The 17,301-nt window shown below is 31.1% G+C and overlaps 1 protein-coding gene and 1 long non-coding RNA gene across 2 annotated transcripts; both read left to right on the forward strand.

The window, feature by feature from the left end:
• Positions 1-1,798: 1,798 nt before the first annotated feature.
• LOC139510667 (uncharacterized) lies at positions 1,799-3,604 on the forward strand. The gene is made up of 3 exons (XR_011661948.1): positions 1,799-1,904; positions 2,615-2,725; positions 3,500-3,604. It is a non-coding gene; the product is annotated as an uncharacterized lncRNA (long non-coding RNA).
• Positions 3,605-8,299: 4,695 nt separating this feature from the next.
• Positions 8,300-16,237, forward strand: LOC139510668 (cell death abnormality protein 1-like). The gene is made up of 4 exons (XM_071297215.1): positions 8,300-8,403; positions 9,645-9,749; positions 14,163-14,267; positions 16,108-16,237. Exons 1-4 carry the CDS (start codon positions 8,325-8,327, stop codon positions 16,149-16,151), a joined length of 333 nt encoding a protein of 110 aa, XP_071153316.1. The 5' UTR covers positions 8,300-8,324; the 3' UTR covers positions 16,152-16,237.
• Positions 16,238-17,301: the final 1,064 nt, after the last annotated feature.

The raw sequence follows: 17,301 nt of genomic DNA on the forward strand, positions 1-17,301 counted from the left end.
CATTTCAATGTTAACATAGGTTATTTCCCACAAATCGAATAGGAACATAAATCAAGGTAAAAAATAAAACAGAAGAAATTATCAAAATTAGGGACACCGAGTGCGTCGACAGAGTTTGTGTATTTTTGGTACTTCCGCATGCGAATTAGTTCTCAGGAAAAATGTTACAATCGAAAAATTGACATAATCGGTTAAACGACTGATAACACAAGTAAACTGGTATTTAAATTTTTGTTAATGGGTTGTTGCTAGTGAGTCGATAAATACGTTTTCGGTGAACAAATTCGTGAGATGACCGTAAATGGTGCCAGTCGGTCTGCTCCATCAATCTGTTCGGTCAGATTTTGATTTAGAAGGACGACCCTGACAACCAAGTCGGAAATAGTGATAACAACAATATTAGATGGAATAAATGTTCTAAAATAATATAATTATGAAAATTCTCGCATTAAAAATTTTGATTGAAATAGCTAATTATTTTTTTTTTGTACGTAGATTGTAGTTTAAGCGGGAATGTGGGTACTCGCGTGATGAATTTATAATTTTTTCTCAACCATTTATGAATACCTGAAATTACAAAACATATATTGACATTTTCATATAAATGAAGAGATGCAGTATAGTGAATGAAGCAACCAACAATCAGAGATCAATACAGTGGAAGTAATCAATTATATCCTACCGTAGTGCCATCAACGATGAGAAAACCCCATACCGTCTAGTCGGCTATTAAAGTCCTTCACACCAACAACATAAATAATTCAGTTGCAAAAAGTTCCGATCTAATTGAAAACATAACAATTTACCAAAAACCAATATGGCAGACGTTTAACAACAACAACTACTGAACTTCAGACGCCTAACTATATATAGCTAGGGACATGCACATACAGAATGTGTCGGAGTTAAACATGTTCGAAGAAGGCACCCTTTCCCTAACATGGGATAGTGGTGTACTGGTACAACGAATGAAAAAAATATAAATATCAGTTGAAAAGCCATAACTCAATAGATCACAAGAAATAAGCATCACTTCTAACATTAACACAGATCGGACGTTGACAGCAATTGGTACATCATGAACAACAAAAAACAACACAAAGATCTAAGAAATCTGAGAGCACTGAAAGTTAATAACAGTTAGTTAAAAGCCAATAACAATTAATAAAATAATCATATAATTGCTAAGAATAAAATATAAATGAATAGTTTAAATTTCATGGTACACCTTAGTGTAACATTTTATTTGGCTTAGGAAAGAGACAGAAATCAGATGATGACACCAACCGACCTCATGAGGTTTGGTCATACTGTGTACACATATGTTTGATTGGAAATATCTCATGAAAAATATTGCAATTAGTATACGTGGGTTACCTTATTGTGACCTATTGACTAGCTATAAGGTATGTTGAAATATATATTGTAGAAATTCAGGGCCCACCTTGCGTTTTTATCGCAGAAAAACATACCAAACAATATTTGACCAATAATATTGGTGTCATCAAAAATAAATGTGTTTTTCTATTCTCATATGTTACATTAAACGTATAGAAAACATCTAATTACTTCTATTCAGTTGCACAAAATTACTCGATACTTTTCAATTACCTCAAATTATTATCACTACACAAATCTTATCATCATGAATTGAAATTCTCATCTTATTCAACAGTTCAATCCGTGGTCACCCAATGCTGGATTAAACAAAGACTTTACGCTATATTCCCCTTGATTGGATAAAATTTTATAAAAGGTCATGATATGGAGTGAAAAAACGTGTCATATTGGAATTTGTTTTGAACATGAACACAAGTTGACTAAGATGAAATGTGTTAAACTTCAAGTGTATACCTTTTTACTGCTTCTGTTCCTTACACGTAATGGGAACTGTGCAACTGTCAGTGAGTACTTACATGAATTGATATGTCCTGAGTATTTGTTTATTTTTTATCTGTGGATTGTAAATTAAAAAAATTAAAATTCACCTATTATTTTACCTGTATGTTATCTTCAGTAATTACAAACCTTTTACCGCGGTTAGCTATATTGATGTCAATGATTTTTTTTGCTTTAATATTAAATTTTAAAAGATGCAATGTTCTGAGTTTTTGAAACATGTGGTAAGAGGGAAATGTTCTAGTACGTATAATCAAATCTTTGCAATTCAAATGTACATACACCTTTGTGTTTTTTGTTTTCCTGCATTGCAAGTCCTAATTTTTTATAAGAATTTCGCAGCTTAGAAAAGTTCAAAGTCACACGTATGTCATTACGAATATAGTAGAAAAACAAAAAAAACTAAATTTTGACAACATTCGCATTGATGCATACATTAACCAGTTGACGGCGGCTTCTGCGATTCTGTCCTTTCAATGGTAACACTTATAATTACGTCGACAATTAAGGATTTGTCCTATTGCTCATATTCAAACACTCTAAATATCTTCTTATCCTTTTATGCTACCGTCTTGTTTTAAAATACAATCCCCGTCAATTAATTACGACTATTGTCGATTTTTTTCATCATAGTAAATTTTCTCTAACCAGCGTCATTTTTTCTCCTCGTTATATCTTCTTTATCGACAAACGGATGTTTATTTACACATTTCAGCAACAGTATCATGTCCTACACATGCAACATACCAAATTGAAGCTCAGACTTGTGAATGTGATAGGGGCTATATTTGGGAAGATAATAGTCACACAAAATGCATAGATGAAGGTACGTATACATTTATCTGACGTTATTTTTTGCAATTTTTAATATTCATTAAACCGAACAAAAGAGCGAGACTTATTCTTAACGGAATTAGTACGCACTTTCAAACAGAGGAATTCATTCTGATTTAGATATGAATATAATAAGAGTAGTTCATATTTAAACGTAGGCTATTCGTAATGAATTGATATATTGAATGGTTTTCATTGTTGTTGGTTTTTTTACAACTTTGATACTGTACACTTTTTAGCGTGAAATGAACCTTTACTTTTTTTCTTTTCTTTTTTTGGTTGTATGTTGATTTTTTATGTATCTCCCCCTTTGTTAAAATCTCAAACAAATAACAACATGTTCATGGAGGAACGAAGCATATGTCAAAAGTCTATTATTTAATTCTTATATCGGTTTAATTGACAGCAAACACGGATTAAATATAAAGAAAAATTGCTGTCAGTTGGAGCTGACTATTCACGCTATATTAACTCATCATAGATACCAGGATTTAATTTGATTTACCCCCAAAAGCGTGTTTCGTGTAAAGGACCCATCAGTGCCGCTCGAATCCAAAAATGCAATATCCCATTTTTACATTAGAAATAAACCAAAACGCGTTTAATGTTTAATAACTACGTCATTCGTTGCATTCATCATCCCTAGTATCTCAGAAATAACAATTTTACTATATTAAAAAACACAGAATTCATTAAGAAATAACAATTTGACAATATTAGAACAACACAGAATTCATTAAGAAGAAAGCAATGTTTCTAATTTTAGATGACAGAGGGTTTGGCAATGCAGCTGTGGAAGGCTAAGAGATTCGACAGATGAGATTAATAAACCTTGCCAATTTAAAACGGCACAATAAAGAAATAGAATATATCATTTTGTTTTTTATATTGTAAAATTTGAACTGAAATTTGTACCTGATATTTTATGTCTTTTATTTAACATTAATAAGGGTCACTTTGTCTTGATAAAAAGACATATACAATAATGTCGACTTGAATTATTAGCAATCAATAATAAATGCAATAACTGACCAATTCAGCAAATTGAAAAAAAAAGCCATGAGACCAACCATGCTTTTTCGATATAACTCTACTTTCGGTTTAAACTCGAATCTATAAGCAAAACACCTTCTGATAGTTTTAAGTTTTAAGTTTCACTGAAAAGTGTATATGCATTGTGTGCTCATAAAATAACTTTGTAAATTGCAACTAATACAGAACATAAGTGTATGATATTTCTGCTATGTAGATATATATATATAAAAATATTTGAAGTCTGAAAAATAAAGAAAATTTAGTACTATCGATCGAATTTAAACAGCAAGACGTCGTTTGTCATTTTCCAGGCTTAAAATCCGCATTTATATTTTAAACGACTATCATACAAGTGAGGGTTTAAGCTAGCTATAAAACCAGGTTTTTTAAAATAGGAAAATGCCTGTACCAAGTTAGGAATATGACAGTTGTTATCCATTCAGTTGGTTTAGATTTGTTTTAGTATGATCATGCGATGTAATATGGAGTTGAAGGTCTTGCTTGCAGTCCTTTCCACTGTGATACTAGTACTCTTTTCGTCATAACAAATATGCAATACTAAAGAATCAAGTTTCCGGGCTATTCAGGATAAACGCATGACTCTTATTGATAGAGGTATAGTTTTGAGGACCTGTTTTCAGCAAATCATTATCACTCTAGTTACGATATTTATGAACGACCTTGACTAACCATAGGGGTTTTGTGCGGTGATATATTTGCAGACAAAGTCATGTATTTAAAAGATGGTAACTTCATACATACCTTCTTATGAAGAAATGAAAAGAAGATAGCACTATCCTTAAATTTCACTTTCTGCTATATATAAAAAGTAAAATCACAAAAATACTGAACTCAAAGGAAAATCAAATCGGAAAGTGCATAATCACGTTGCAAAATCTAATGACAAAACACATAAAAAAAACACTGTCATATTCTTGACTTGGTACAGGCATTTTCAAATGTAGAAAATGTTGGATTAAACCTGGTTTTATAGCGCTAACTTCTCATTTTGATATCTTTCTGCATGGCTATATTAAACGCATATATCCTATTGAACTTGGAAAACCAATGAAGATACAACAGAGACAATTAAGTCGGGTTCATATCTCAACATACATTTAAAAATTACCAATGAGGGTTTTTGAGAACAAAATATTACCACAGAAATGATATTTTCAGCTTCACAATTGTGACTTTCTATTTCTATGTAGCATCTTGTTGATACGATATTCCAGAGCATTTCATTATGATTATTGGCATTTATATAGAATCTTTAGGATAATATTAGGATTTCCTTGACAGAGAAATGCTGTTTTTACATGGAAGCTATTAAACCAAGAGTTCAAAGTTGTGAATTTGAAATTATCTTTTCGAAAATTATACGGACATGATCACGAGTTTTCCGTTATGAAATATCAGTCTCTAAGATGACCACGGATATGTTTTAATTATCGTTACCACAATACCGACATCTGTTTATCTCCTTAGACCTACCGAATTAAACTAACCACCAAGTGTGTGCTTACATGAGCAACGCGACGGTTGCCACGTGTGAAACTGGAGCACCTACCCTTATATTGCGACTCATATACCACCAGTTGTTGTGTTATTCGTTTTTTTCAGGTTATAGTGTTTATATATGATTTTAGACATCTGTTTGTCTTTTCATTGTATATTCACATGAATATCAATTATATGGTTATTTTTATAAATTTCTTGTTACAAAACTTTTAATTTTTCGAAAAAACTTTTTTTTATCGATACCTAAATGTTATAACGATTTTTTCCTTATAGACTAGTAAGGAAATTCAGTTTCAACGTTATAATATATCGCTTGTGTGGCATAACCTCTTACAATGGTAGTTTGAATCATAAAAAACATTCTACAGCCTTATAAATTCGTATAAACTAAAATTTGAAAAAAGTGAAAGAATGGTTTGACTTGTTTTCAAATTAAGTTTTCTTGCCCTGGGAACGTTTAAATACATTATAAACAAGTGTCTTTATTTCTTTAGATGGTAATTTATCTTTTGTTGATGTTTGGATACCTTGTACTAAATGATTTATGGGTTCCATGTGCGCTTTTGTATTGACGTCTCATGGTACAATGAAACCAATATTTTTAATTATAGAAACCTTTAATAGTATAGAGATATATAGATATTACAAACTTGGAAGGAATCATGAAATAGAGATTCACTGTGAAAGAAATATGTTTTACATATTGGAATTTGATATAAAGTGTTACCTCAGAAGGTTGAATTTCCTAGGAATAATTATATACTTCAATCTCTTAATTATCCTTTAAAATACCTGGTGTAAAACATTCCTTTCAAATATAAGGCTCGAATCATGAACGAAGTGTTAACGATATGCAATTGATAAATTTACGGCTCTAACTTTATCTATTTTTAAAATTAACAATGGACATAGGACGAGTAAGCACGGCTCTCAAATAAAGTTCATCATTCCCTGTTCTATTCTACTGATTTGGAAGACATTTTACAAAAAAAGTCACTTCATTTCAATTACAAGATATTTCATGAGGTTGATGTTATTGGGATCCTAAAATCTGAAGTAAAATCCTCTTTTGATATTTTCAAATTTGTGTCCTGGAGCAATATAAAGATTCATTAATCTTTGAAATACTCTTCTTGAGCAGCAAAATGGGTACTATAAAATTTATTATATTAACAGTCACACACAACACGCATTGACTTTTAAGTAAGTAGTTAATAAAGTATGTCAATAAAGGTTTTGATTTTGTAAATATTGCCGGTATATTTAACGACCATTCTGTTAAAGAACAAATTCCTGGATATTTTGACAATACTGAGCTACCTATTATTTGTTATATTTACAAGAAATCTACCCGGAAATTTGTGTTTAATTATAGTCAACTGTGTAAAGATGTTAATATCAGTGAAAATACACCTACTTCATGTAATTGTAGTACCTTAACATCGTTCAAGACCGAGAGTTAAAATCATTCCTCAGTAAAGGACCTAAATATCGTCCCCCGTCAATTATTAATTGGAATGAGTGTCGTAATATCATCTACGACTCACTCCATACTTACTTACTGAAATGGATAAAACGGGAAAAAGCTGACAAAAAATCTTTGGACTCTTTTTTTTTTAATTCAGTAATGAAGATAGTTGATATACGTATTCAACATTTTAAAGAACATTTTACTATTAACAATAACCACAAAACACATATTTCTCGTATCAAACATAAACTAAAAGAACTAGCCAAGAAATTTGTTTTTGTCCCGGCCGATAAAGCTGCTAATAATATACATTTTCTTTGGTTACATCTTCTGACATCAGACTCGGACTTCTCTTGAATTGAATTTTAATGTGCGTATTGTTATGCGTTTACTTTTCAACATTGGCCAGAGGTATAGGGGAGGGTTGAGATCTCACAAACATATTTAACCCCGCCGCATTTTTGCGCCTGTCCCAAGTCAGGAGCCTCTGGCCTTTGTTAGTCTTGTATTATTTTAATTTTAGTTTATTGTGTACAATTTGGAAATTAGTATGGCGTTCATTATCACTGAACTAGTATATATTTGTTTAGGGGCCAGTTGAAGGACGCCTCCAGGTGCGGGAATTTCTCGCTACATTGAAGACCTGTTGGTGACCTTCTGCTGTTGTTTTTTTTCTATGGTCGGGTTGTTGTCTCTTTGGCACATTCCCCATTTCCATTCTCAATTTTACACTGTTTAAAGTAGAACATAATACAAAATACCATCAACTGTTATTTTTCGTTTGAATTGTTTTACTTTGTCCTGTCGGACTTTTTATAGCATGAGGTATGGTATCGTTTATCGGCATTTTTAAATATATATTCCTTATATCGTAACTACAATTCCGTACCATTTTCACGAATGCGACCAACCTAATAAGACTATTTACCGGGTTTTAATAACATGAGCAACACGACGGGTGCCACATGTGGAGCAGGATCTGATTACCCTTCCGGAGCACCTGAGATTACACCCAGTTTTTGGTGGAGTTTATGTTGCTTAGTCTTTAGTTTTCTTTGTTGTGTCTTGTGTCTTGTTATTTGTCTGCTTGTCTTTTTTTATTAAGCCATGGCGTTTATTTTAGATTTATGAATTTTACTGTCTCTCTGCTATCTTTCACACCTCTTTTAAAGGGGAACTGTAATTGATGGATTGTTATTTCCTAAGCAATCAAATAGCATCTTTTTTTTCGTAAAATGATACATTTCAGAACGATTTTGTTTTATAATTATATTATCGTAAACAAACATAATAGTCACAAATATTTTGAAAGAGTTTTTGTACCGAAGAAATTGAAAATGAGAAAGTTTTTGTCAACGTACATCCAGATGTCTCAAACAATTCCCTGATGTATTTGTATGTTAACCGAGGTCAATATTCTTTGAATGGATATTTTGTTTGATAATACACAATCATACAAAGTAACTGAGATTTATTTAATTATATTAATATAAAAGCTTACAATATGTATCTGTATAAAACATGATTCCTTCTGACCATACAAAAAGGTCAATGCTTGTCTAAAATGGATATCGTTAAAACTCAAGTCCTAGCATTTATGATCGTCTTCCTACAATTAATGGTACTGCATAGTGTTGATTGTAGTGAGTATACACATATTCTAAATATACTTTTGGCTTTTCACCTGTAAGGATCTTAATTTAAATACACTTTTCATTGCGATGTTGTTAGACGTAACCGTGTCATGAAAAAATCCCTCCAATAGGAAATGATATTTAATGGTATTGTTTATAAGACACTTTCTAAAAAGAAATTATATTAGGCGAATACACTGACGATCATGGCAAATACCTGAGATTTAAAAGAAATGAATCAGTGTATTATCAGTTAAACTTGACTTGTTACCGGGTGAGCGTATAATATTCCATTACTTGGGATTTGTTTTGACCACCTTAAATGTTCTTTTCTTGATAATTTCGTTATCATATGTGCCAAAAACGAAACCACTGTATAGTTTATACAAAAGCGCAATTTCTCAAACGTTAAACATATTTATTTATAAATAGTCTTCTTTTAAAAAAACAATTAGAATTAAAATCATGTAAACGCTATTCAGTCTTGTAGATTTATAACATCACAGTGTTTTTTAAAGTTATCTAACTAACTGGCTGTTGTATTAATTACTTCTCATATTTGGTAGCACAAATTCACATTTTTTATTGTATGAAAATATTTGTAACATAAACAACAGCCGTACACGAAGGCAACAAGTAGAACATTTTGACGTAAAATAGACAACGCCAAGTTTAGGTGTAAAAAGCGAAATCAATAACAACGGTCTGAAAACATAGAAAACTAAACCAATTCATCATTTGTATATCAGGGTTGAAACTTTGTATCCCTGACGTGCGTTTCGTCTAAAAATGTCTCATCAGATTGAAGAGCATTATACAATTTAAACAATAGCAACACACATATATAATGATTGAGCAGGAACTGCTAACCCTTTCAGAGCACTTGTGTTTCCTTCTCTTCGGCGACAACAGTGTTGCTAAATAGTTAGTGTTCTAAGTGTGTTATATTTCTTTGATATTTTCAGAGGTTTGCCTTTCCGTCGGTTTTATTTTCCTAATTGTATTGTCTGTTTTTGCTACCTTGGGTATCTAAATTTTCTTTTTATTAATCAAATGTTTTTGTCTTGTTTGTAAAAGACGAAAAAGACTTTCAGGAGAGTTATATTAAATGAACATATCATACATGTATGCTAATAAGTTGTAAAGTCTAAAATTGGAATTTCACGTATTTAATGACAAGATTTCAAATCATCCCTAGAACATTTGTTTAATTCATATTAATTTCAAAAACTACAACAACCATATTTCAGGGCATAACCAATGTAATGATGAGAATTCATCTTATAATCTGAGAACTGGAAGTTGTGAATGCAATGACGGGTTTCTATGGAACGAAGATGAACAAAAATGTGATGGTAATATCAAACTTTATATTTTTAAGTTAGACAGATATAATACAAAAAGAATAGCAGGTGACACCTTAGGTAAAGTATTATAAAACAGATCATAACCAACACAAGCACGAACAAATTTAACAATTAAAGTTTTACCATGCACTTCATAATGAAAAACTGATCGTAAAGCCTATCATTAATTACGTTACTTGAAAACAATACAATGTGTATTATTTTGTTCTTCAAAATATTAAAATACAAGTCCCAGCTGACATCTAACTTCTAAGATTTGATAGATTGATCTAAGCAGTTATTTTATATTATCTCAAATAAACAGATTTTTGTAAATATATGATTTTATGTCACGTTTACGGAAATATTTGTTTCATAGCTTACTCATTTATGAATGATTTTTTATATCTTTTTCTTTTGACATAATTGACATAATATAAGCATATTTATACCGGTCTAGATCTTGCTCATTAATTCGTGTAACCGTCAGAATTTCCGATGGGACACTCAAAAAGAATAAATTATTATGTGTTCATTCGAAGAACAAGGCATTTGTTTTCTTGTTGACTTTTAAGATTTGTTTTGATGATAACATGCTAATAGTTTATTTATGTTCCGTTGGACATTTGCCTGAACCAGTTATAGACGTCGTTACTTTTGTAATTTGAACTTGATTTCCATAACTGACAAATTTATTTACTTAAGAAAATTATGGTTTGCTCTGTTTAATATTCTCGAAAATGTATTGCATGAGAAAATGCTGTTATACTTCAACTAGTTTTGTTTATTTCCTAAATATAGTAACATAGCTATATTTTGGGTATAATGATAATTTCATCACGGAACACTTTCTTCACAGGGGTTCAATAAGGGATGCAAATAAGTTTGATATTTGTGTTATTATTTAAAAAGTTACCAATGTATTAGTATAAGTTGCAGTATAAAAACAATATTAAGTCAATGTCATAAAAAAGAAACTTTTTTGTACTCGGCGCAAAACCTAATAAGACTATATACCGGGTTTTAATAACATGAGCAACACGACGGGTGTCAAATGTGAAGCAGGATTTGATTACACTTCCGGAGCACCTGAGATCACACCCAGTTGTTGGTGGAGTTTATGTTGCTTAGTCTTTAGTTTTCTTTGTTGTGTCTTGTGTTTTGTTATTTGTCTGCTTGTCTTTTTCTTATTAAGCCATGGCGTTTATTTTAGATTTATGAATTTTACTGTCTCTCTGGTATCTTTCACACCTCTTTTAAAGGGGAACTGTAATTGATGGATTGTTATTTCCTAAGCAATCAAATAGCATCTTCTTTTTCCTAAGTAATACATTTCAGAACGATTTTGTTTTACAATTATATTATCGTAAACAAACATAATAGTCACAAATATTTTAAAAGAGTTTTTGTATCGAAGAAATTGAAAACGAGAAGGTTGTTGTCAACGTACATCCAGATGTCTCAAACAATTCCCTGATGTATTTGTATGTTAACCGAGGTCAATATTCTTTGAATGGATATTTTGTTTGATAATACACAATCATACAAAGTAACTGAAATTTATTTAATTATATTAATATAAAAGCTTACAATATGCATCTGTATAAAACACGATTCCTTCTGACCATACAAAAAGGTCAATGCTTGTCTAAAATTGATATCGTTAAAACTCAAGTCCTAGCATTTATGATCGTCTTCCTACAATTAATGGTACTGCATAGTGTTGATTGTAGTGAGTATGCACATATTCTAAATCAAGTTTATACACTTTTGGCTTTTCACCTGTAAGGATCGTAATTTAAATACACTTTTCATTGTGATGCTGTTAGACGTAACCGTGTCATGAAAAAAAAGTTTCTCCATAATAAAAGTTCGAAAAAGGGAAGAAATATTTAAAATATCATTTTCAATGTAACAATATTTAATTATACAGAATTTGTTCGTTTTAGTTCCAATAGGAAATGATATTTTATGGTATTGTTTATAAGACATTTTCTAAAAAGAAATTATATTAGGCGGATACACTGACGATCATGGCAAATACCTGAGATTTGGAAGAAATGCATCAGTGTATTATCAGTTAAACTTGACTTGTTACCGGGTGAGCGTATAATATTCCATTGCTTGGGATTTGTTTTGACCGCCTTAAATGTTCTTTTCTTGATAATTTCGTTATCATATGTGCCAAAAACGAAACCACTGTATAGTTTATACAAAAGCGCAATTGTTTTACTTTGTCCTGTCGGACTTTTTATAGCATGAGGTATGGTACTGTTTATCAGCAGGCATTTTTAAATATATATTCCTTATATCGTAACTACAATTCCGTTCAATTTTCACGAATGCGACCAACTTATAAGACTATTTACCGGGTTTTAATAACATGAGCAACACGACGGGTGCCACATGTGGAGCAGGATCTGATTACCCTTCCGGAGCACCTGAGATCACACCCAGTTTTTGGTGGAGTTTATGTTGCTTGGTCTTTCTTTGTTGTGTCTTGTGTCTAGTGTCTTGTTATTTGTCTGCTTGTCTTTTTCTTATTAAGCCATGGCGTTTGATAGATTTATGAATTTTACTGTCTCTCTGCTATCTTTCGCACCTCTTTTAAAGGCGAACTGTAATTGGTGGATGTTATTTCCTAAGCAATCAAATAGCATCTTCTTTTTCGTAAAATGATACATTTCAGAACGATTTTGTTTTATAATTATATTATCGTAAACAAACATAATAGTCACAAATATTTTGAAAGAGTTTCTGTACCGAAGAAACTGAAAATGAGAAAGTTTTTTTCAACGTACATCCAGATGTCTCAAACAATTACCTGATGTATTTGTATGTTAACCGAGGTCAATATTCTTTGAATGGATATTTTGTTTGATAATACACAATCATACAAAGTAACTGAGATTTATTTAATTATATCAATTTGAAAGCTTACAATATGTATCTGTATAAAACATGATTCCTTCTGACCATACAAAAAGGTCAATGCTTGTCTAAAATGGATATCGTTAAAACTCAAGTCCTAGCATTTATGATCGTCTTACTACAATTAATGGTACTGCATAGTGTTGATTGTAGTGAGTATGCACATATTCTAAATCAAGTTTATACACTTTTGGCTCTTCACCTGTAAGGATCGTACTTTAAATACACTTTTCATTGCGATGTTGTTAGACGTCACCGTGTCATAAAAACAAAAGTTCCTCCATAATAAAAGTTCGAAAAAAGGAAGAAATACTCTATGATATCATTTTCAATGTAACAATTATACAGAATTATTTCGTTTTATTTCCAATAGGAAATGATATTTTATGGTATTGTTTATAAGACACTTTTTAAAAAGAAATTATGTTAGGCGGATACACTGACGATCATGGGAAATACTTGAGATTTGGAAGAAATGAATCAGTGTATTATCAGTTAAACTTGACTTGTTACTGGGTGAGCGTATAATATTCCATTGCTTGGGATTTGTTTTGACCGCCTTAAATGTTCTTTTCTTGATAATTTCGTTATCATATGTGCCAAAAACGAAATCACTGTATAGTTCATACAAAAGCGCAATTTCTCAAATGTTAAACATATTTAATTATAAATTGTCTTCTTTTAAAAAAACAATTAGAATTAAAATCATGTAAACGCTATTCAGTCTTGTAGACTTATAACATCACAGTGTTTTTTTAAGTTATCTAACTAACTGGCTGTTGTATTAATCACTTTTCATATTTGGTAGCACAAATTCACATTTTCATTGTATGAAAATATTTGTAACAAAAACTACAGCCGTATACGAAGGCAACAAGTAGAACATTTCAACGTAAAACAGACAACGCCAAGTTTGAGTGTAAAAAGAGAAATAAATAACAACGGTCAGAAAACATAGAAAACTAATCCAACTCATCATTTATCTATCAGGGTTGAAACTTTGTACCCCTGACGCGCGTTTCGTCTAAAAATGTCTCATCAGATTGAAGAGCATTATACAATTTAAACAATAGCAACACACATATATAATGATCAAACAGGAACTGCTAACCCTTTCAGAGCACTTGTGTTTCCTTCTCTTTGGCGAAAGCAGTGTTGCTAAATATTTAGTGTTCTAAGTGTGTTATATTTCTTTGATATTTTCAGAGGTTTGCCTTTCCGTCGGTTTTATTTTCCTAATTGTATTGTCTGTTTTTGCTACCTTGGCTATCTAAATTTTCTTTTTATAAATCAAATGTTTTTGTCTTGTTTGTAAAAAACGAAAAGACTTTCAAGAGAGTTATATTAAATGAACATATTATGCATGTATGCTCATAAGTTGTAAAGTCTAAAATTGGAAGTACACGTATTTAATGACAGGATTTCAAATCATCCCAAGAAAATTTGTTTAATTCACATTAATTTCAAAAACCTACAACAACCATATTTCAGGGCTTAACCAATGTAATGATGAGAATTCATCTTATAATCCGAGAACTGGAAGTTGTGAATGCAATGACGGGTTTCTATGGAACGAAGATGAACAAAAATGTGATGGTAATATCAAACTTTATATTTTTAAGTTAGACACATATAATACAAAAAGAATAGCAGGTGACACCTTAGGTAAAGTATTATAAAAGAGATCATAACCAACACAAACACGAACAAATTTAACAATTAAAGTTTTACCATGCACTTTATAATGAAAAACTGATCTTAAAGCCTATCATTAATTACGTTACTTGAAAACAATACAATGTGTATTATTTTGTCTTTCCAAAATATTAAAATACAAGTCCCAGCTGACATCTAACTTCTATGATTTGAAAGATTGATCTAAGCAGTTATTTTATATTATCTCAAATAAACAGATTTTTGTAAATATATGATTTTATGTCACGTTTACGGAAATATTTGTTTCATAGCTTACTCATTTATAAATGATTTTTTATATCTTTTTCTTATGGCATAATTGACATGATATAAGCATATTTATACCGGTCTAGATCTTGCTCATTAATTCGTGTAACCGTCAGAATTTCCGATGGGACACTCAAAAAGAATAAATTAGTATGTATTCATTCGAAAAAAAGGCATTTGTTTTCTTGTTGACTATTAAGATTTGTTTTGATGATAACATGCTAAAAGTTTATTTATGTTCCGTTGGACATTTGCCTGAACCAGTGATAGACGTCATTACTTTTGTAATTTGAACTTGATTTCCGTAACTGACAAATTTATTTACTTATGAAAATTATGGTTGGTTCTGTTTAATATTCTCGAAAATGTATTGCATGAGAAAATGCTGTTATACTTCAACTAGATTTGTTTATTTCCTAAATATAGTAACATAGCTATATTTTGGGTATAATGATAATTTCATCACGGAACACTTTCTTCTGAGGGGTTCAATAAGGGATGCAAATAAGTTTGACATTTGTGTTATTATTTAAAAAGCTACCAATAAAATTGAGAATGGAAATGGGGAATGTGTCAAAGAGACAACAACCCGACCAAATAAAAAACAACAGCAGAGGGTCACCAACAGGTCTTCAATGTAGCGAGAAATTCCCGCACCCGGAGGCGTCCTTCAGCTGGCCCCTAAACAAATATATACTAGTCCAGTGATAATGAACGCCATACTAATTTCCAAATTGTACACAAGAAACTAAAATTAAAATAATACAAGACTAACAAAGGCCAGAGGCTCCTGACTTGGGACAGGCGCAAAAATGCGGCGGGGTTAAACATGTTTGTGAGATCTCAACCCTCCCCCTATACCTCTAACCAATGTAGTAAAGTAAACGCATAACAATACGCACATTAAAATTCAGTTCAAGAGAAATCCGAGTCTGATGTCAGAAGATGTAACCAAAGAAAATAAACAAAATGACAATAATACATAAATAACAACAGACTACTAGCAGTTAACTGATGTATTAGTTTAAGTTGCAGTATAAAAACAGTATTAGGTCAATGTCATAAAAAAAGAAACTTTTTTGTACTCGGCCCTTATACAAAATAGATTATATTTTTTTGACATTGGCCTTATATTGTATATTTATACTGTAAACCAACTTATTTTCGCGAGCGATTTATTTTCGCGAGTAGAAAAATAACGCGAAAAAAAAATTGTCGCGAATATGTTAAACTCTGATCTTTACAAAAAGTTAATTAGAAAATCGTGAAATTATATAGCCGCGATGTGACACAATAAGTTGGTTTACAGTATATCTTTCAGTTGCTGTTTTCATAGATGTATTCTTAAAATCTATTTTTTATTTATCCTTATAATGTTGCCTCTACTATAATGTTTGTTCATTATGACATAAATTAATTCTCCTAATTTTTTTCATAAAGTATGCAATTACGACAACTAAAATTTAAATTTCAGGTGAGGAACGGTGGGACAATGCAGCGATTACAGGAAAGAGATAACAGCTACAAAAGAACGATATTCTACGATATTCAATGAATTTCATTATCACTCATCAATGTTAAAAACAATAAAGATGATAAAGTTATTCCTATTTTATCGCCTGGAGTATACCATTGTAATTATATAATCTATGATATAATAACAAGAAGATGAAAAAAAAAACTTTTCACTATAGAACAAAGGACAAAAAGCTAATAATCATATGTCACCGAATGGTCTTTAACCATGAGCAAAAACCACAACGCAAAGTATTCTATGAAAGACCCCGAACTAACCAATGTAAAATAATTCATTTGAGAAAAACTTCAAACTACTATTGCCACCAAAGCAGTTTAAATAACAAAGTTAAGCGTTTGTCAAAATGAATGAGAAACTGCATTCTGACAAAAAAAGGATATGGGAAAGTTGTAATGTGTTTCTTTGATGAGTTTTACGTAGACGACGAAACATGCATATCGATATGGCGTATTAAATTATAAGCCTGATACCTGTGATAACTATTTGATATGTCATAGAATGACTCTTTGTTAAGAATAGTTTCATATAAGGAAATGATCACCTGTTGTTAGAAGCATTTAATTTCAGTTCACAACTAAACGGAGGAAAATCATCAATTGTAAGAGGAAAACAACGGAACAACAAAAACAAAGTTCAACATGCATAGACATGAACTATAATATAACAAAAATATTCCCGATTATGGGTACTCAATGCTCTTCAACTTTGTATTTGTTTGGACTTATAACTTTTTTGGTCTGAGCGTCACTGATGAGTCTAATGAAGACGAAACGCGCGTCCGGCGTATTAAATTATTATCCTGGTTCCTGTGATAACTTGGTTTAGGACAATTTTAGAAAACATGGTGGGTTGAATGTTAAAAATACCGCTGCAATTACAACATTACTTGACAAGAGTACAACACAATTAAAAAACGCAAGCACACTCAGGACAAAGAAATACATAAATAAATTATATGATATTGCATTACAACTGTAAACCACAGATTAGTATCCAATGAAAGTACTAAAAAACTGTGACAAGAAATAAAGCTACTTTTCATAAAGCATTCCTTAAAAGCATTTGGCACAGCATACTGATGACGTTTATACATGTAGTTAGTACGTACAAGAAAAGTATTAACAGAAATAC

This window comes from Mytilus edulis, chromosome 2, assembly GCF_963676685.1.
Source record: "Mytilus edulis chromosome 2, xbMytEdul2.2, whole genome shotgun sequence".
NCBI classification, from domain to species: Eukaryota; Metazoa; Mollusca; class Bivalvia; order Mytilida; family Mytilidae; genus Mytilus; species Mytilus edulis.

Excerpts from the sequence above, each read along its gene's own strand:
- LOC139510668 (XM_071297215.1), top strand. The coding sequence starts at position 8,325 with ATGGATATCGTTAAAACTCAAGTCCTAGCATTTATGATCGTCTTCCTA. Across the intron at positions 8,404-9,644 it reads ACTGCATAGTGTTGATTGTA|GGCATAACCAATGTAATGAT; the intron begins GTGAGTATACAC and ends ACCATATTTCAG. Across the intron at positions 14,268-16,107 it reads AGATGAACAAAAATGTGATG|GTGAGGAACGGTGGGACAAT; the intron begins GTAATATCAAAC and ends TTTAAATTTCAG.